The 20,830-nt window shown below is 38.6% G+C and overlaps 2 protein-coding genes across 4 annotated transcripts; one reads left to right on the forward strand and one right to left on the reverse strand.

Moving 5' to 3' along the window:
- Positions 1-4,463: 4,463 nt before the first annotated feature.
- LOC119738450 (putative nuclease HARBI1) lies at positions 4,464-10,253 on the forward strand. The gene is made up of 2 exons (XM_038213350.1): positions 4,464-5,268; positions 6,220-10,253. The coding sequence occupies exons 1-2, from the start codon at positions 4,660-4,662 to the stop codon at positions 6,724-6,726; spliced, it is 1,116 nt and encodes a 371-aa protein (XP_038069278.1). The 5' UTR covers positions 4,464-4,659; the 3' UTR covers positions 6,727-10,253.
- A 2,726-nt stretch (positions 10,254-12,979) lies between these two features.
- On the reverse strand, positions 12,980-16,995 carry LOC119738459. Of its 3 annotated transcripts, XM_038213361.1 has the most exons (5): positions 16,773-16,995; positions 15,717-15,787; positions 14,963-15,160; positions 14,407-14,604; positions 12,981-13,739 (listed from the first exon to the last, which is right to left on the reverse strand). In XM_038213361.1, the coding sequence occupies exons 1-5, from the start codon at positions 16,811-16,813 to the stop codon at positions 13,162-13,164; spliced, it is 1,086 nt and encodes a 361-aa protein (XP_038069289.1). In that variant the 5' UTR covers positions 16,814-16,995; the 3' UTR covers positions 12,981-13,161. The 3 variants fall into 3 exon arrangements, with proteins under 3 accessions (XP_038069305.1, XP_038069289.1, XP_038069298.1); XM_038213377.1 differs by lacking the exon at positions 14,407-14,604 and having other exon boundaries at positions 12,980-13,739; XM_038213370.1 differs by lacking the exon at positions 15,717-15,787.
- Between the last annotated feature and the right edge of the window lie 3,835 nt (positions 16,996-20,830).

Below are 20,830 nucleotides of genomic sequence, written 5' to 3' on the forward strand. Positions count from 1 at the left end.
AAAGAAAATGCGATTGATTTGGGTCAGCACACAAATAGAAGATCTATCTCTATTTGGTTGTTTGAAGTGAATACTTAGACCAGATTCAAACCGTTGTTCTATAGTCACCCTAAACATAATTATTCTAAAGATTACAATTAAAGGTAATATACGACATTTGCAAACATCAACAAACAAAACTACCAAATTATTATGAAATACTTTACTTGACTGTAGGTGAATGACAGTCTCAGACATCCTGTGAAATCATGGCACCTGGTGTGCTGTCATTTTTAAGAAAAGTGGAATTTTTGTATTGATTTCAAAAGATGGTCGGTCGACCATCGTTGGAAGAAACTGATTTTTCCGAATAGTGCTCCAATTTACCCAATTTATTTAGTCCACATTTTTTTTGCAAGCGGTTACACATCCGTGAATGGATGCAAGCCAGCTAGTCTGGTTCCCTGAGCTCAGGGAACAACACAAGATCCGGCCCAAGACCTTGACACAGTGCATCCTCATAAATCAGGCAAACATTTTTGCCATATAGCCTCAATCCTGCAAAAGCCTACAATTTGCAAATAGGATTTTGAAAGATTTTGGAAGGTTAGCTTCAATGATGTTTCAATTTTGGTTCTTACCTGGATTGGGCTGAAGGTATTCTATTGTCTTGTTCACCAAATCATCCACTGTGTGACCTGCCACGTCAATTTTCTAATGAAAAAAAAATTCATTACCCAAAGACAATGAGAAGAATTCAATAAGCATAAATAATCTCAAGCAATATTTACTAATACTAAATGTGTTAAAACTTTTTTCGCTATGGCAGGAGAGATTCATACCCTGGACTCCGTTGCGTGTACAAAACAGAGTCCAACCTGGGCTAGGACTAGCCTAGGGCTAAGTTACACTTACAGCAGACAGGGCTCTGGAGTGCTCTGAAACGTGCAAAACAAAACGGGCAAAGAAAATGTCCTCAGTATTTCACCAACCAAGTTTGGAGACTCAATTCAATTTTCAAAGGACATTTTTCTTCAATGTTTTGCACATGAGAGGGACGTCAAGTGATTTCAAAATTGGACTAAATACTAGACTGGTACATGTCCAACCATCATGACCATATGGTCCAACTATTTGAAAAGACTGACCTCTTCATTCAGTGTCAATAGTCTGGTGGCTTGACTATGGAGAAATGTGAAGTAAATTGAGACTAGTTCCCGCTTCATGCCACATGTTTCTTAAATTCTTTTGGCATGGTTGATTGATGCAGTACTGAAGCTGTGTTGGACTGGTTGTTTCAGGTGCCAGTCTATTTTCTTGCTTTGCATGTTTTCAATACCATAAGTTTTGGGACTAGTCTCATACACAGTATTGAGAGTCCCAAATTTTCGGACTACACTTACACTGTTACAGTAGTCCGAGTAACTTGGACCCAACTTATTGTCTTTTTAACATGCAGATTTCACCCTCTACATGGCCTCCCAATTACTAGATATGCCACCTGAGGTACAAATAGACATCGATGATTAAGATGGTTGTACTGAAGTTTACTTACGATCCGGAAGAAAAGTGAAATTTCCCGCTCAATTCTGAGAGCTCCCCTCGCGATCATGAACACGTTAAATTTCCGACTTGTGTTAATGTTTGAACGACGTGATGTAGTCTTCATGGCCCAGCGTACATTCAATGGTCCCCATATCCCGAGTGCGATTCCGTTACCGAGCGCAATGTATTGATTATGATAATGAGTAGACTGGATCTCGCTTGTGAACACAAGTGGATTTCAAATGGTATAAGACAATCGGGAACTAGCTTGAACTGGTTTCCGCCCATAAAAGCTGTCCTAGTTCCCGACTCTCTATTAGGCCAAAAAAAAAGAATATGACTCTGCCGTTTTCCTCATACATCATCTCAATGAAGGACAGTCATTGCAAAAATTATGCTAGGACATGAATCTAGGACTAAGAAACATTTGCAATTTTAATATTAGGAAATACTTCAATTTTTTTGACTCACCATAGATTTTGTACCGCTGAAGTGGCGTCAGGTTGCAACATTCTTTCCATATCTGCTGCCCATTGGAGATCAACCTGCTATCTGTACTGCCATCAATTGCATCATATGCTGCATTCCTCTGACTCTGTGTCTTGCATCACTGCTGCTCATGGCATGCACCAGTGTGCACGTCATCAATCTCTATGAAAACCGTAGGATAACAGAAAGGCACTTTTATCTGTATCTGTATGGTTACGTTGCAGAAACCTATTCAGGCATTATCGCAACGGAGTATAAGTATTCAAGGCGCTGGCAGTTATGTCTATTATTAGATGAATGAAGTACATGAGTAATATGAGACCCATTATGTAGCACCTTTTATTGGTTCATTATAAGTTGCTGCGGCCACTGCCATGCCAGGACACCGAGGCGAACCCCTTCTCTTACTTACATGTAGCGAACAAGTATTCATAAATACCTTAGACAGTTTAACTATTCCTATTGGTCGAGAGCCCATCACGTGGCCGGTATTAAACGGATTGTAACGGGAATCCGGGGCTCGATATACCCAGGGGTACAACGAATCCCTAAAAACCCGCCGGGATTAATAACCAGGAGAAATCGGTGATGTATGGCTGAGCTAGTGCTTGACCGGGACCAGCGTTGAGGGCGCCGTCACAATCTCAGGACGTCAACCTGACCCAAGTGGAGTTCGTCTGGTAGCGTAGCTTTCTTCAAGGCCTCGATGACTTTATGGATAGGGGAAGGGTAAGGGGAGGGGTTGGACTATAACTTGGCGCGCAAACGCAATAGAAAAGGGAAGGCTGGGGTGGAGGAGGCAATATAATTTGAGTCTGTCCTATAGGCCTAAAGTCTGGCTCTTAAGTCTTTCCCTATAAAGTCTGACCCTAAAGTCTTGCCTAAAAGTCTGGCCTAAAGTCTTGCCCTAAACCTTTATTCTGAGGCAGATCACTTAAAAAGACAATAACTGACATAAATCAGTCAGGCAGCAGAGACAAGTGGCTATAATTCACAATCAAACTTCTTGTTTGTTTTAATCAATCACCATCAAATAATAATAATTAAACACTTCATCAGATTGGGTCACTTTAGTTTGCATACGCACATTCTAATTGCTGCCGCTTAAACACAGTGCGCAAATTGGACTGATAGCAAGTCTAATTAAGCATGCTTTGTGCGCGGGTACACAGAGTACACGGCGTATATAATGCATGGGCTGTCGTTGGCCGTTGCTTCCTTTTCAGTGTGGACATCGGTATTATTCTTCTTCGTGCTTCGTCTCTTCTTCCTCAGGCTACTTCTTCAATTCCTCTTGTTTCTTCATCTTCTTGCTTGTTCCCTCTTGCTTGTTCCTTGTTCTTATTCCTCTTCTTCTTCCGAATCCTGACATCCGCTTGGTTCTTCCCAGAGGGCTTGTTCTGGAGCGAACAGAGCGCTCGATTGCTGTTCCAGCTCGCCTTTTATGCACTTTTGGCAGGGCTGAATCTGGGTCGCAGTGAGCGCGCGCGTTCCAATAGGCTAAAAGTGCGCGTAGCGCGTATCGCGTATGCAAAACGAGTCACCAACCCTGATGATGAAATCTCTGCATTAGTTAAGTACATCATTAACCTGTGTACAAAAGTCAATAACACACAAACAATGGGTGCATTCAATAACACTGTGCACATACGTCAAATGCCTTGAACGTTATAAAACTTGCATACATGTAAGTACCTGGAAGAAACAACAGTGTAACGCAAAGTTAATGGCTTCTTCACATCATTGTGGAATTATTCTATAAATACTACGAATATTTGGTAAGTCTAGTAGGTGAATAAAGTTGGATTTGAGGGCTGAAAATGACCTAAAATCAACAAGTTTCATCTCCATTCTGTAGTCCGAGATTCATGTTAAGGAAACCAGACTATTCTCTAGTACGGAAAGATTATTTAAAGGAAAAGCTGATTTTTGTCACAGGATGATAAAGACATGGCTAGCTGGTCTTAAACACTTTTCCAGTGTCACAATAAAATGTGGACTCCTAAAAATCCAGTGCCTCTTACCGTTTCATTGGTTGAACGTTCACAATCCTCACGTAGGCATGCGCAACACTACAAGCGAGTCAGAATTTTATAGTTCTAAATTCAAAACGCAACGCCCCAGGTGCGTTCTGCGTGACATCGCGCAGAACATGTTACGCGCGCGTCAATCTCCATAAAAGGGTTGTTTACATCTTACTCGCCAGCTGAACACTCCATTATTTTGCTAGAGGGATGTTTCAAAAAGCATGAAGTGAACTTGTTGAACAAAATCGTGATTTTTTGAACGAATTATTTGAAATTTTTTTACGGATAAGGTATTTATGAATGGGAATAAATATGTGCTCGGTCGGTATTTATCACTCGTTTAATACCGCTTAGAGTCTGGGTGCTGATAATTACCCTCGCCTCCGGCAATTATCAGCACCCAGACTCTACGGTCGAGTTCGGGCGACCGCGTTCTCGGCTGTTCGTGAACAGCGGAGTTTTGTTCCCGGACTACCCGCCCGAACGACCCGAACAATGAAGAGCGCCATCATGGCAACAACAAATCTCTCATGATGGTATTTAAAGATGGCTGCCGTTTGTTTATAAACATGTTCCGCGAGGTGTGTTTGAGTTTGAGGCGGTGTCAGTCACTGTCAGAATGGCAGAATTAGCTATCGTTCTACATGATTTAATGTTTGAATTTGATGATGACGAAGCACTTGATGGAGATAACGATTTTCCTTCATATATCCTGGCATTCGTAAACCAGAAGAGAGAGAAAGTACCAAGAATTGAGGGATTCGTTGAAACAGTCGTGCCACAGTACACCTCCTGGGACTTTAAATATCATTTTAGAATAAGTCGTGTCACATTTGAAAGATTGCTTGGTGAAGTGGGACCTGAACTTTACCGTGATTATTGCGGAGGAAATACTCCACTTCTGCCTGACAAGCAATGTCTGACCTTCCTGTGGTATGCCTGTAACCAAAGTAGCATGAGAGGTGTAAGCCATATGTTTGGGTTGTCCAAGTCAACCGTTCACTCATGCATTCACAAAGTTGCAGCAACTATATCCACTAGACGGCATAGTGTGATAAGATGGCCTGACCAAACAAGACAAGCTCATATTGCTGAAGGGTTTGCTGGGGAAAGCTGCCTTCGTGGCATCGTTGGTGTGATCGATGGGACCCACATCAGAATTATCAACATTCTGAATGGTCAACCTGATTATATAAATCGAAAATCCTATCCATCCGTCCAGCTTCAGGTTAGTCATGTTTAAATTAATACTGCTCTGGTCGCTTTAATTAGTTGACTACTGTTTCTGTATTTTGAAATACAATGCACATGTTGATACTTATCTCTTTTGGCAGAAAATAAATACAACTGTTTTTCCAAAAGATAAATGACGTAGTGCCAGGATCACGACCATTTGTGGGCCCACTTATGATAATTTATGCTGGGTTATATAGCGTCATTGGAGCTTATGATGAATTATGCATACCCGCACGCATATGATTTTTGCTGAAAGGCGTTATACATGCATAGTTTAAAATTACCACTGTTGTCGAATCACCGCTGTAGGATACTACATGGGATTACAATTCCAATGGTGCGAGTTCGATCCCCATTGGGGTTTTAGCGGCTTGGAGGATTTTTTTTTCAAGGGAAGGTAAAGTCCGTGAACCTGACTTGCAACTGTACGCGGTTATGTGCGTAATTCATAAGTTCCGATGACACTAGACCTAACCCAGCATAAATTATCATAAGTGGGCCCACAAACAGTCGTGGTGTTGAGCGCAATTTTGAAAGACACGTAGTTTATAAATTTGCGCGCACAAATTTCAAAAATTGTGCGCGGTGATTAATTTTGTTCAAGTTTGCGCGCGAAAACTTAAATTGCGCGATGCGATCAACAACTGAGGCAAATACTGACACAAACTACATTAAAAAGGCAACAAATGAAAAGAAAAGATTTCAAATGAAGATTGTGCATTTCTGGTGTCTTAAAGGAGATCCAACTGGTAGCTCTGTCATTTTGAATCAATAATTACCCAACGCATCTGTGCTTGTTGCTTGATATCTGTGCTGATTGTGCTTATTGTGCTCAGTCATGGGTTCAGAAAGCTGTATTCAGAAAATTCCCCCGTAAAATTGAAAATGATATGCTATATTATTTAACCCTTTGTGTTATGATATTTTCTCTATTTGTCTGCAGCTTGTAGTTGATGACATGATGCTAATAACGGATGCATATGTAGGATGGCCGGGATCAGTGCACGATGCACGGGTTTTCCGCAACTCTCCACTGTACCATGACGTTGAAGATGGACATAAATTGGCAGAGCATCAGTATCTCATAGGTGATACTGCCTACCCGCTCAGAAGCTGGCTGGTAACTCCCTTCAAAGACAACGGACACCTGTCGCAGCAGCAACGCAGATTTAACAGGATGTTGTCTGGCAAACGCCAAGTTGTGGAAAGAGCCATAGGCCACCTAAAAGGCAGGTTCCGAAGATTGCGAGAGCTCATGTTCCATGACATAAGTCAGATATGCCAATTTATAATGGCTACATGTGTAATGCACAACTTGTGCGTGCTGTCTGATGACGATGTGAGCAGTTTCATCAACTTCGACGACCAAGATGACATGGAACTTGAGAATATCTTTGCAGATGCAACAGGTGGACATGTCAGGAGGAATGCTTTGGTTGCCCAGTGTTAGTGAGTTTGGAGTTTTCTCCTTAGATGGGTCTGTCCCGTAGAGCTATATTAGATTACTAGAGCGCTAACTCGACGTACAAAGTGATGCCTGCTGAGCGCATCCATGTTTGTACACAAACCTATGGGAAAACTCGAAATTTTGTACAGCTTTTGTATGGCTATGTGCATAAGAATGAGGAGTTCGCGCTCTAGTAATTTAATAAAGCTCTATGATCTGTCTTTGTCCACACTAAATGATACATTTTTGTGACACCGAGTTTGAATTTCCAACTGCAATATTTTGCCCTTCTTATTTTTATGCTTCTTACACCAGAAAGGTTAAGAAAATTTAAGCAATATTTAAGGAGCTATGGAAGGTTAATTGTGAAGGCATAATGTTTGTCACATGGACAAACACTTTTTTTCGACTCACCATTATTCAAAGCAGTATGAACCAAGTCCGATAATATTTGTTCCAGTATAATTAAGTGCCCACACTGTTAGTACATGTAGTTGGGCAATTCCGTATGAGAAACGACATTTTTCGGAAAATTTGTGAAGTACGAATTATGTAAGAAGTACAGTCTGAATCAATTATCTCAAAGCATAGGGCCTAGTTGACACTATAGATAACAAAATCCATTAAATTAGAGCCAAAATTTCTCTGAATTGTAATTCCGTTACCGTGGAATTGCCCATTTAGAGAACTTTCAAAGAAACAATCCTCTTTCTTAAGGAAGTATTTGGAAAACGGATGCCTTGAAAATAACGTTTGTTACCAGGACAGACAAGAAAATTTCAAATTAATTGTTTTGCTAATTGATGGAGACATTTTTAACAAAGAGAATAGTTAGGACACTGTACATGTACACCCACATTCATTTTTTCCAGACTAAAATGAGGAGCTTTATATTTCAACTTATTTCTCATCTGTAACATTTTCAGTACCCATGAATTGTTTTTTTTCCGCATGATAATGCCTATTTTACATAACTTGAAAAAGGACCCCCGAAAAATAAACTGGACATTTGTATCAAATTTCTCATTATTTCAACAACTAACAACCAAATCCTTTATTATGTACACTATATTTCTACTATTGTACGACTACTACTAGAATCATTGAAGCTTATTTCTTGACTGTTAACAAAGTTTAAATGAGAGCTATTTTTTATGTTGTGCAGTTGTATCATTTAGTGTGGACAGACCATAGAGCTATATTAAATTACTAGAGCGCGACCTCCTCATTCTTACGCGCGGAGATATTTTGAAGTTGTCTGGGCACAGACATTTTGAATTAATGTGCGTGTTTGTAGAACAATGAAATTAAATGGAGTGAATTTTGGAAGTGTACTCTAAATGCAACGCGCAAGTACAACATACGCGCGGCGCGTCATGATAGTTAAAAAGCGTCACAGCATAATTATCTGGAGCTGATCCGTGCATGTGTTTGCGTTGTTTGCGCAGAACAAAATGAAACGCTCACTTAGTGATTTTGTGTTTCTGTTTTGGGCTTTGATAACGCACCAGTATAGAATAAAAACGCAGATATGCACATAGCCATACAAAAGCTGTACAAAATTTCGAGTTTTCCCATAGGTTTGTGCACAAACATGGATGCGATCAGCAGGCATCACTTTGTACATCGAGTTAGCGCTCTAGTAATCTAATATAGCTCTACGGGACAGACTCAGATTCATCAGCAGTGTAAAGTTTGGAAATGGATAATAAAACTCCCCAAATTTTCCAATATACAGTGAAACACTGATATAACAGGGTCCTTCAGACTTTACAAAATTCCTTGTTATAACAGATATCTTGTATTAACAGTATTGAAAACAAAGAAAAACCACAGACTTGGGACCTAAAATTTTCCTTGTTATAAGCATGACGTTGTATTAACAGTGCTCTTCTTATCAGTCTTCAACTGTATTGGTTTCTTCTTTTTAGTGTTTTTTTCCACACACAAATCTGTAAGTCTTTTCAAGAGGGTAAAATATATCAACTTGAAAACTGGCATTATCATCAACCTTTATACCCAGTAACTTGTGCATGCAAGTGTGATGTCATGATGACACCATCAGTCATCAAGTTACAAAAAAGTTTAACTCAAACAATGACCGATTTCTTATAACTGTATTTGAGGGAACATGGTATGATACTCCTTATATCGGATCTGACAGATCTTGAGTGGGGGCTAAATATTGTTGTCTGACCCTTACATATACTTCCATGGTTAAACTCAAAGTTAAATGAATTTAAACTACTGAAAAGTTTGTATTCAAATAAGCAAATGTCTTTAAACCGGTCATGGTGTAAACTTTAAATCTGGTAGAAACCCAAAGTTTGGTGTGCATATTTTTGTGACATCACTGTGACATTATCAAATGTCAAATTACATTGTCAAAATTAAAAGAAACAATTTTAGCTATAACTATCAAACTGAATGAGACATCACTTCATATTTTCCGATCTGTTAAGCCTAATTTTAGGCAACATAGTTGATTCACAGACACATCAGATAACCTTTATGTCCATGATTACTGAAGTGCAACGATATATGAAAAAACATTTAAAATGGAGGTGAATTTCCCACACATTTACCAAAGTGGAGCTTGAACGCTTGAGAAAAAGTGTAAATTTGGAAAATGATGCGTTTCCCTTGTTTTTACGCCGTCATTCAGTAAACATGCAGAAGTATTATTTTACACAAATAATTGCACTACACTAGACTTTCCAGTCATTGGTGTGCAAATGCTAGAACGTCATCAAATCAGAAGTTACGTGCAAACTCATATGTAACATGTACGTTTTCATTGTTCTGATTTTCAGGAAGTTGCCGTTTGTCATATTTTATATCCAAAATAGTGACCTTAAAAATGTCAATTGTATCTGGATATTATACTCGTGTTGACTAACTTAAAATAACAGAGACCTGGTATGTGAGAAAATTTTGCAAATTTCTTACCAAATTCTTGTTTTATTTTGAAGGTTAATACCAACTCTAACAAGGCCAAAAACAGTTAATACAACTTCAGTTTGTAATAAACGTACATTAATTTTTTTTTTGAAAATTAATACCAACTCCAACAAGGCCAAAAACGGTTAGTACAACTTCAGTTTGTAATAAACAATTTTTTTCAACAGCATAAAAATTAGTGGGCATTTTTTTCACTATTACTGTAGGAAATCAATGTATGGAAACTTTTGGCTGATACAATTAATACAAATTAATTTATTATGTGATCTTGGTAGGGCAGCTAAAAGTATTTGTTATTTTTTATTGATTGTTTAATTACTTGTCTTTTGTTTTGACTGCTTTTATCTGTATTTCTTAATAACTTATGGAATTTTAATTGTACAGCGCTTTGTGATGTCTGTGTGACATGGAATGCATTTTTTTAAATAATATATTTTATTATTAGGCCTGTTTATTGTTATTTATTGTTACCCAAATTTTATGAACTTGTTTAAGGCTCAAAGCCAAATGACCTATTTGTAAGTATACAAGCATATTAAAGAACCAGAACAAAAAAAATGAACAGATAACATTTGTCTGTGTCCAAATGATTGATTCACAGTATTACTTGCCCCAAAGTAATAACTCAGAACCTATCAAAAAATGCAGTTATAGGTTTTCTTTAGCTGAGGAAAAACTAGGAGAAAAACTTTACCACCTACATTTTACAGGAAACACAACTTCTTGTGAGACTACAGCAATAAACCTACTTTATAACAATACACACTTCATTTGACCAAGAGCAAAGGTACAAATGTACTGATAGAATTGTATATTGTGAATAATGTTATAATTTTCAAAGATGGAAAGGGAACATATAATCAGATGAAACTATACAAGCTCTGCCATATTTATTATATGAAGTTTAATTAGCTGTTTCGGTGTACACACCGAAACAGCTCTTGTTTTTGTTATTTTTTTTTTTCTCTCTTTTTTTTTTTTTTTCTTCCACTTTTTTTCCCATAGGATAACACGTGTTTTCGTTCAACAAGGCACTTTTGGACTTTTTTCAAATCCGATCGACTTCAAACCTGGCACACACTTAGACCAACATCTGAAGATGTATGCCGAAACTTTTCGTCATCATGACGTCATCACGTGTCACGTGACGTCATCCTTAAGGAGCATACTTTAAGGCCCTATATCTACAGAACCGGAAGTCCGATTTGGTTCAAACTTGGTATGCAAGTGTTCCGGGACGTGTTATAGACGAAAATTGCAGTGACGTCATGATGACGTCATCGTGTGATTTTATATAAATTATTCAATTTTTGGACCTTTTACTCATATCTCATGAACGGAATGTGGTAAATTCGAAATTCTTTTTGTAACAGGTTTGTTAGGTCATAGATAGATGCACAAAATTTCGTAAAATGTGTGACGTCATCATGACGTCATCAAAAACGTGATTTTTTGATTCACATATAAGGGTATGTCCGATCGTTATGAAACTTGGTGGGTAGGTAGGTATAGATAACAGCATTCAAAATCTGAAGTGACATCATCATGACGTCATCATCTGATTTTTTATGAATTTTTCAAATTTTAATATTTATTCATAAATACCTCAGACAGTTTAGCCATTCCTATTGGTCGAGAGCCCGTCACGTGGCCGGTATTAAACGGATGATAAAGACATGGCTAGCTGGTCTTAAACACTTTTCCAGTTACAATAAAATGTGGACTCCTAAAAATCCAGTGCCTCTTATCGTTTCATTGGTTGAACGTTCACAATCCTCACGTAGACATGCGCAACACTACCAGGGAGTTAGAATTTTATAGTTCTAAATTCAAAACGCAACGCGCCAGGTGCGTTCTGCGCGACATCGCATAGAACATGATACGCGCGCGTCAATCTCCATAAAAGGGTTGTTTTCATCTTACTCGCCAGCTGAACACTCCATTATTTTGCAGGAGGGATGATTCAAAAGCATAAAGTGAATTTGTTGAACAAAATCGGGATGTTTTGAACGAATTATATGATTTTTTTTTACCGAAAAGGTATTTATGAATGGGAATAAATATGTACTCCGTCGGTATTTATCACTCTGTTTAATACCACTTAGAGTCTGGGTGCTGATAATTACCCTCGCCTCCGGCTCGGGTAATTATCAGCACCCAGACTCTAAGTGGTATTAAACAGAGTGATAAAAACCTCCGGAGCACACATTTATTCCCTTAATCAAATTTTGCAAAAAATGTATAAAATACGGTCCGATCGACTTCAAACCTGGCACACACTTGGACCACCATCTGAAGATTCAGGTCGAATCATGACGGCATCATGACGTCATCACGTGTCACTTGACATCATCCTAAAACTGCATAGTTTAAGTCACTATATCTAGAGAACCTGAGGTCCGATTGGGTTCAATCTCGGTATGCAGATATTCCAGGAAGTGTTATAGACAAAAATTGCAGTGACGTCACGATGACGTCATCATGTGATTTCATATGAATTATTCAATTTTTGGACCTTTTACTCATATCTCACCAATGGAACGTGGTTAATTCGAAAAAAAATGTTTGCAAAAAAGTTTGTTAGGTCGTAGATAGTTACAGAAAAGTTTTTAAAATGTGTGCCGTCATCCTGACGTCATGAAAAATATTATAATTTTACATAGGATGGACACTTTTTGTATAGAATACGCTTGTACATGTTCATTCGACCTGGATGAAACTCCTTTACGGCAGTCATTAATAAAACGGTCGAAACAGCTCAGTGTTTGTCCACAAACACATTTCTAGTTATTTTTATATTTATATTTGCAGAGTATTTCGTCGCAGAGCTGACAAACCGACGAATAAGCGAAAACCTTGTTTGGAGTAATTCGCGATTGAAGTTGGACACTTCTCCGGGCGCCGTATTTTACCCTCAATGTTTCGATAAAAAAACTGTTAGTATATATTCTGAATAAAATATGAAACTAAGAATCCACCAGGTCACTTATTTAATCAGAGAAGTTGTGCGATATGATTTTATTTGATCGTAAACGCATTCGTCAGTTTGTCAAATTACATTAAACTGCAATATCCGGTTGTTCTTCACACTGTTTGTATGCTATTCGCGTCAGTTTGTCGGATCGCGCGTGCACGCACGCGCAATCCGACAAACTGACGAATAACATTCGTTGGTACTTGGAACGCACACCTTACATAAGCTGCTTACCAGCGAAATTTCGTATTCGACACTATGTCAAATTATGGATTTGTTTTTGTGAGTGATTCGCCACAAGGGGGGCTCTGAATCTCAAAATCCAGACAAATATTAAGAATTTTGGCATAAATACCTGAAAGAGCAACCTTCATAAAGCCTAAAAATAACAAAATATCGAAATCGCAAAAATGGTCGATTCGCCAGCTCTGCGACGATTTAGCAAAAAAGGAACACCAACAACACAGAACTTTTAGCCTGATCAACTGATCAATCGAGAATGTTCAATCCTCTTTTTTCGATTTAGCAAGAATATCGAGAAGTCTGTCAAATCTGTCAAGTTTCTGTCGATTGTGTTCTCTCACCATTTCTTCTCGCCGTTTGTCTCTCTCTCTTTGTTCCTTATGAAACTCATTAAGCCAGTCTACTACATTGGGCAATTTTGTTGGCTTACGACTTTTTCGCCCTATGGGCAGCTTTGCCACTTTTTCAGCAGGTTCCTCCGTTTCATCAAGGAGGTTACCTGTAGTAGATGGCACACTACAACTGCTAAGTGTCATGGATGGTCTGGTACTCTCGTTGTTGCCATATAATTCATCTAATTCAGTGTAAAATTTACAGATCTTCCTATTGGCCCCTGTTTGGGAATTATGATCCACTGTTTGTTTATACTCTCGTTTAATTGATTTCCATTTGTTTTGGCAGTGGTCTGTTGTGACCAAACAACCCTTACTTTGCATTTCTTTGGCAATTTTATTCCATAACACTTTATGAGCTTTGGTTCCGTGGAATGAATCTTCCATCTTGACTCTCAAGCTCACAAGCAGGGTACTATCTCTGTCACTCCAGGTTTTTCTTTCATCTGGAACAAAGGAAAAAATCAGGCATGAGTATACATGTAGTACATGTATTTTACAACTGTGATTCAGGATTTGCCTGTTGACATATTCATGTAGAACATATACGCCATACACACACACTGCGCGGTGATGTAATGTTAACAGTGAAGTATTAGTGATAATCTTTATGCAACAAAAGGCGCACGCAAAATAATGTCGCAACCAGTGCTCCATAATAGCGATTACCACACGCAAACCACCTACACGCTATGCCTTCAAATTTTAACTGACGCAGTATGGAGTTTTAACTGGCTCGTGTAAATATGATTGGCGAATTTTGAATATTCGAATATTCAGTCTAACGCAGTTTTGAATAATCAAATACTAAACTATTCGAAATTGAACAGCCCTACTCTTTATAGTTTGTGACTTGGCTTTGATCTCAGGTACAACAACACTAAAGAAAAGTACACATACTACATACTAAGACCAAAACTCAGCTGACTCAGCTGATGAAATAATGAGGACCCTGTCTCATTACAATTTTGCATAACTCTGTCAGCTGAAGAGCAAGTAAATTTGACCTGAATTTGTTTAATTTCCATGTTTTTCTGTGCTCAAGACCCCCGTCTGGGAAGTTACATAATACTACACTACATGCTAATAACATGTTATTAGTTCAAATTTTACCATGTCCAACTGAAGAGGGCCCTGCCTCTGTCTCTTGTCCTGGTGTAAGGCTGGACTGGGTTGGATGGGGCATCCCTGCTTCATGTAACCGTGGCTGTCCAGTTCTGTTGGTTAGGGGAGGTGTCTCTCGTGTTTTCGGTTGGCTAGTCCTGCCAGGCCGCTGTACCGTTGCACAAAATGTTTGTGCAAAACTTTCATCTATGAGAAGAATATAATATAACAATAATGGTCTAACCCATTTAAATATACTAGTTTCAAATAATCAAATACTAAATTTTCGAAATTGAACAGCCCTACTCTTCATAGTTTGTGACTTGGATTTGATCTCAGGTACAACAACACTAAAGAAAAGTACACATACTAAGACCAAAAACTCAGCTGATGAAATAATGAGGACCCTGTCTCATTACAATTTTGCATAACTCTGTCAGCTGAAGAGCAAGTAAATTTGACCTGAATTTGTTTAATTTCCATGTTTTTCTGTGCTCAAGACCCCCGTCTGGGAAGTTACATAATACTACACTACATGCTAATAACATATTAGTTCAAATTTTACCATGTCCAACTGAAGAGGGCCCTGCCTCTGTCTCTTGTCCTGGTGTAAGGCTGGACTGGGTTGGATGGGGCATCCCTGCTTCATGTAACCGTGGCTGTCCAGTTCTGTTGGTTAGGGGAGGTGTCTCTCGTGTTTTCGGTTGGCTAGTCCTGCCAGGCCGCTGTACCGTTGCACAAAATGTTTGTGCAAAACTTTCATCTATGAGAAGATTCAATATAAAAATAATGGTCTAAATACATGTAATGCACAGGACCTGTGTAGCAAATTAAGATAATTTCTTTGTATGAAATTGAGATGGAAATAATTGGAAAAGGGAAACTTGTCTGTACTGATAATGAAACCTTGCAGCCCTTTCCCATTTAAAGTCACCAAGTTAAAAATAAAAAACAAAATAAAAACTAGGCAGTGTAGATTTGACCGTTAACTGGTAATGTTATACTTTTGCATTTGTACTGGCACGGTAACCAATTATGTGCAGTGAGTGCTTTGGGGGACTTAGAAATGTTTCCATGAGAAATCTTTGTCTGATTCATACGTTCATTGTCATTGTCATTGTCATAATAATTCACAAGATGGAATTAAAATTTAAACATTTGTTGTTAAAAAATGTTACTTGTTAGGCCTATAATGTATAAAGCCCTACCTACCAACAGGTATGGAACAATAGTCTCGGACATAGTTTTTGGGATAGCCCCCAACTTAAAATAGGCCCCACATATATAAGGGGATTTATGAGCCCAAACAAAATGCTTACCAGATTTCAAACGCTCTGCAATACCAGCAGGAACATAGCGGATTATGACAGGAACTTGCTTTGTTGTGTACCTATTTCCAATAAGGGTAAACAAAAGTTTCAACAGTTATTGAGCATATTGAGCTCACCCTAGGCTGCTAAAAGTGCTAGGCAGCTAGTAGTTGCGATAATCGTAACCTACCATCCTCCCGACAGTCGAAGACCGGAGGGTTACAACTAGTGTACACAATTTACATAATAGCAATTTCGACCATTTTTGCCAGACTAGTCACCAGATGTGCCCAATTTTTACCACTTTCAAAGATCATGACACACATTTTAAGAACACAGATTCGATCTTCAATGTGTAATGACTCCGTTCATAACACTCAAAACATCATTGAGAAAATATTTTGAGGAAAGTGGTAAAAATTGGGCAAATCTGGTGACTAGTCTGGCAAAAATGGTCAAAATTGCAACTAGGCCTATGTAAATTTTGTACACTAACTAAGCCCTAGTTGTCTCGACTCTCTTAACCCTCCGGTCTTCGACCGTCGCGTCGGGAGGATGGTGGGTTACGATTATCGCAACTAGGCAGCTAGGTAAATTATATAAATACGTGTAACATTACTCCTTAGACTAAGGAGTACTAAGGCTTTTTTAGTAGCCTATAGTAAATACCAGGCAGCTGCTAGGTAGGGACATTAATTTTGTATGCAAAATAATCACACCATCTGACCATGATCACAGACACAGTTAAGTTAGTGCTTACTGACTTAGTTTTTCTTACTGACTTAGGCCTAGTTTTATCTGCATTATTAAACCATGGAGCTATATGAACGTAACATTACACATTCATGACATTTCACAGAGTCGGAAAGAATATTTTACTAGTTTACGGTTCACCCCTTTCCTTACACAATACCATGCTTACAGTCGCTTTACAGCTAATATCAACCACCAAAATGTTTCCGCGGTGAAATTTGCTTCAAACTTCTGCCTTGCAAACAAATTTGTCTTCAGAACTGACTACCTACCCGAGGGAAAAAAGAATTAAAAGCAATTAAAATATCCTACCCCTTCTCAGCAACGCTGAATCCGTCATGTCCGTCGGCCATTTTGCTAGAGAAGTTTCTGCCGCTGTTTTGAAATCCCGCGCTTTTTTACGTGTGTTCGTGCAAACCCCCGGCGGATAGGTGGTGTGCGATTTTGTTCCGAGTACAATGTTCTTGGGACGTGTTCGTGTGGTTCGAGCGCGAGAACAAAGTTCGCGTGTCAAGAACAGACCGCCCGAACTCGACCTAAGGGTTATTAAACGAGTGATAAAAACCTCCGGAGCACACATTTATTCCCTTATTATACAACACACGGGACCTACAGCTTTACGTCCCATCCAAAGAACGAAGCAAGAATGGTCAAGTGCCTTGCTTAAGCACAAGTGTCCGCCGGCGGGCTCGAACCCACGTGACATTGTTGCCTCTGAAACACCAGAACATGAGTCCGGTGCTCTTTAACTGCTAGGCCATGGCATTCCATTTATAACGGCTAAATAAAGCGTGAGTTGGTATTTGCTGGACGTGTACTAAAGGAGCAATTCTTCCGAAAATTAGGGACTGTCCATGCAAACTCAAACAAGGCCTAGCCTAGCCGTAGGCCTAACTTAACTGACATTTTTTTCGCCAGCCATGCCAGCATAATTTATTACTTTTTTATTAGTCAGAATGGGACAAAACTATACGTTCACGTTACGAGTGTCTTACTACGCTGATCTTGAATAACTGCTCCAAAAGAATCCTGTATTTTATTCTGAAATTTACCTTTCCAAAACGAGTTGTGGATCACGTTGCAATTTCCCCATGTGGTGATATCTGGCGCCATCTGTCAACTGATAAAAGAACTGCGCCCTCTATTGATTCGATAAATAGCGCCCTCTATTGACCTTTCCCGTTTGGGGCTAACAAGTGGGGCGAGTTGGTAAGGGGCGAGTCGGTAACTGTATGGTCAGTAGAGGGCGCTGTTATGTTTTTCAATAGAGTGCACTATTTATTGGATCACAAAATAGCTGTTTATTATATCAATAGAGGGAGCTCTTCAAATTTTCAACAGAGGGCGCTATATCGGACAAGTAGAATGGCATAACCGGAATTAAGTCATCAGTTTATAGTTGCTTGCCCGTGCAATTTTTTTAGTTTTGACAATGAAAAATACATTTTGTTTTCAAATTTCTATTTTTTTTCTAGCAATATGAAAGCTTTGCACTTTGTAGTGATGGAGACATCTATCGAAACGATCCGCCCACGTTTAATTATAGAATTTTGACGTTACAAAAATTTCGAACTATTTAAGAGCCCAATAAATCCCTCGAATCTAAAATAAAGCTTATAATTTTTTTTTCTCTGACGGCGTGAAACGTCCGAGAGCGAAATAGAAAATCAAGTGGTTACATTGTTTAAACTAGTAAAACAAACAATGCGGGTAGAGCTACTTTAAAAGCCTGAACTTTTCACTGAAAAGAAACAATGTAGTGTGCATGTGACTGTCGCAAAAAATCACACCGTTTTTTTAAAAGGTCAATTACAATGTTAACAATATTTCGATTGATATGATAAACGGTAATTTTAAGTGTAATACTACAGTCTAATAAACAAAATATATCTTTCATACGCAATCATAGATGTACTGTGCTGGACAAGCTATTTCAAAAATTAAGTGATGCATCGAATTGACTTGTGGCCAGATGATTGGTCATGAAAAATAAACAAGACAGAAGATTGTTTGCTCGCCCTCAACATTGTCTTGTGTCGCAACACGTAGAAAAACTGTGTGATGGGCTGCAGTACAGTCCAAACAGAACATTTGTCTCACTTTTGCACAGAAACGATAGTCCAGGTAGACACGCTATCTCAAAAATTAAATGAGGCATTGAATTTAATTGTTGCCAGATGACTGGTTTTGAAAAATAGACAAACAAGACAGAAGATTTAGACAAAACATTGTCTTGCTCTCCCTCAACAGTGGTTTGTGTCGCAACACGGAGAAAAACGTTGCGATGGGCTACAGACGCAGTCCAAACAGAACATTTGCCACCAGTTTGCACAGAAACGATACTAGAGTCACGCTGGACACGTTATCTCAAAATTAAGTGATGCATCGAATTGAATTTTAGCTAGCTGACTGATTGAATTTTAGCTAGCTGACTGGTCATGACAAATAAACAAACAAGACAGAAGATTGAGACAAATATTGTTTTTTCTCACCATCAGCAGGTTCCTCCGGCAACACGAAGAAAAACTTGGCGATGGGCTGCAGACAGTCCAAACAGAACATTTGCCTCATTTTTGCACAGAAACGATAGCACTGCTGGACACACTATTTCAAAAATTAAGTAATGCATCGAATCGATTGTGGCCAGATGATTGGTCATGGAAAGTAGACAATAAAGACAGAAGATTAAGACACATTTTTTTGTCTCCCTCAACAGTGTCTTGAGTCGCAACACGGAGAAAAACTTGGCGATGGGTTGAAGATGCAGTCCAAACATACCATTTGCCTCACTTTTTTGTACAGAAACGATAGTCCAGCCGGAACGCTATAACAAAAATTAAGTGATGCATCGAATAGAATTGTGGCCAGATGATTGGTCATGAAAAGCAGAAAAACAAGACAGAAGATTGAGACAAAATATTGTTTTGCTCTTCTTTAACAGTGTCTTGTGTCGCAACACGGAGAAAAACTTGGTGATCGGCTGCAGTTGCAGTCCAAACAGAACATTTGCCTCACTTTTGCACAGAAACGATAGTCCAGCTGGACACGCTATCTCAAAATTAAGTGATGCATGGAACTGAATTGTGGCCAAATGGCTGGTCATGACAAATAGACAAAACAAGACAGAAGATTGAGACAAAATATTGTTTTTCTCCCCATCAGCAGTGTCTTGTGTCAACACGGAGAAAAAACTTGGCTATAGGCTGCAGTCACAGTCCAAACAGAACATTTGCCTCTCTTTTGCACAGAAACGACATTCCAGGTAGAAACGCTGTCTCAGAAAATTAAGAGACACATTGAATTGAATTCTGGCTAGATGATTGGTCATGAAAAAAAGACAAACAAGGTAGAAAATTGAGAATAAAAATATCGTTTTCTCTGCCTCAACAGTGTAAACACAGTTATTGTATCAACTCAAGATAAACACATTGCATTGAAATGAAAATTCCTCTAATATTTTGCCATGATATTTGGCAAGAGCATCTTGAAAAATGACAGGAACTGCCAACGAATGAATGTAAAACAATTGAAGAAATTAGCATTGTGAGGACACTCCGTGTTATTTTTATCGTCATGCATTAATTTCTTCCATATTAAGAGGGCGCGCTAAACAAACACCGCTCACTGCGCACAGACTTCAGTCCACTTTCTTGTTTCAATCTTGTTTTCGTTCTCTTTTAACGAATTCCCACGAAAATATACTCCTGAATGCGTTATATTATGACGAATTATTGGTCGGAATTTCACTAAAATACAATTTGTAAATTGTGACTTATCCACCGAACCATATATTATTTTCTGTCATTTACAATGTCATTCATTCGGAATGTATTTTACAGGTTTAACACACTAAGTTGTTTCGCTCACATTATTTTTGTTCTTTGACGAATTCACTTGAAATTGTACTGGCGATCGTAACACATTATTAACAATTACTCAACGAAATACTGGTTTAATACGTTTAGTATTCCATGAGATATTACCTGAACCATGAGTGTCTTCTTTTTATTCAATACCAGTTCGTGTTGACTCTGCGTGTTAGCAGTAGCGACCACTGTGCATGTGGTGCGCCCTCTATTGAAAGATTAAACCGCTGGGTACAGCTGTCTCTGTGCGAGACAATCAGAAAGCAAAGAGTAGTTGGAAAGAGTTTGGGTAAAATGCCCTTGAAAAAAAGGAAACAACGAAACCTCTTGGAAATTTCTTTTCTTCTTGAAATGGAGTTGTGACTTTTTTTGCCATGAACGTTGCTTCATTTGGATAATATTTTTCACGTTTAAAACATTTAATTGTTTCGATCTCATTTTCTTTCTTGTTCTATGAAATTTGTACAAATCACTTTTTACTCAATACTATATAGTTGTACGTTA

This window comes from Patiria miniata, unplaced genomic scaffold (genome assembly GCF_015706575.1).
Source record: "Patiria miniata isolate m_02_andy unplaced genomic scaffold, ASM1570657v1 HiC_scaffold_10, whole genome shotgun sequence".
NCBI classification, from domain to species: Eukaryota; Metazoa; Echinodermata; class Asteroidea; order Valvatida; family Asterinidae; genus Patiria; species Patiria miniata.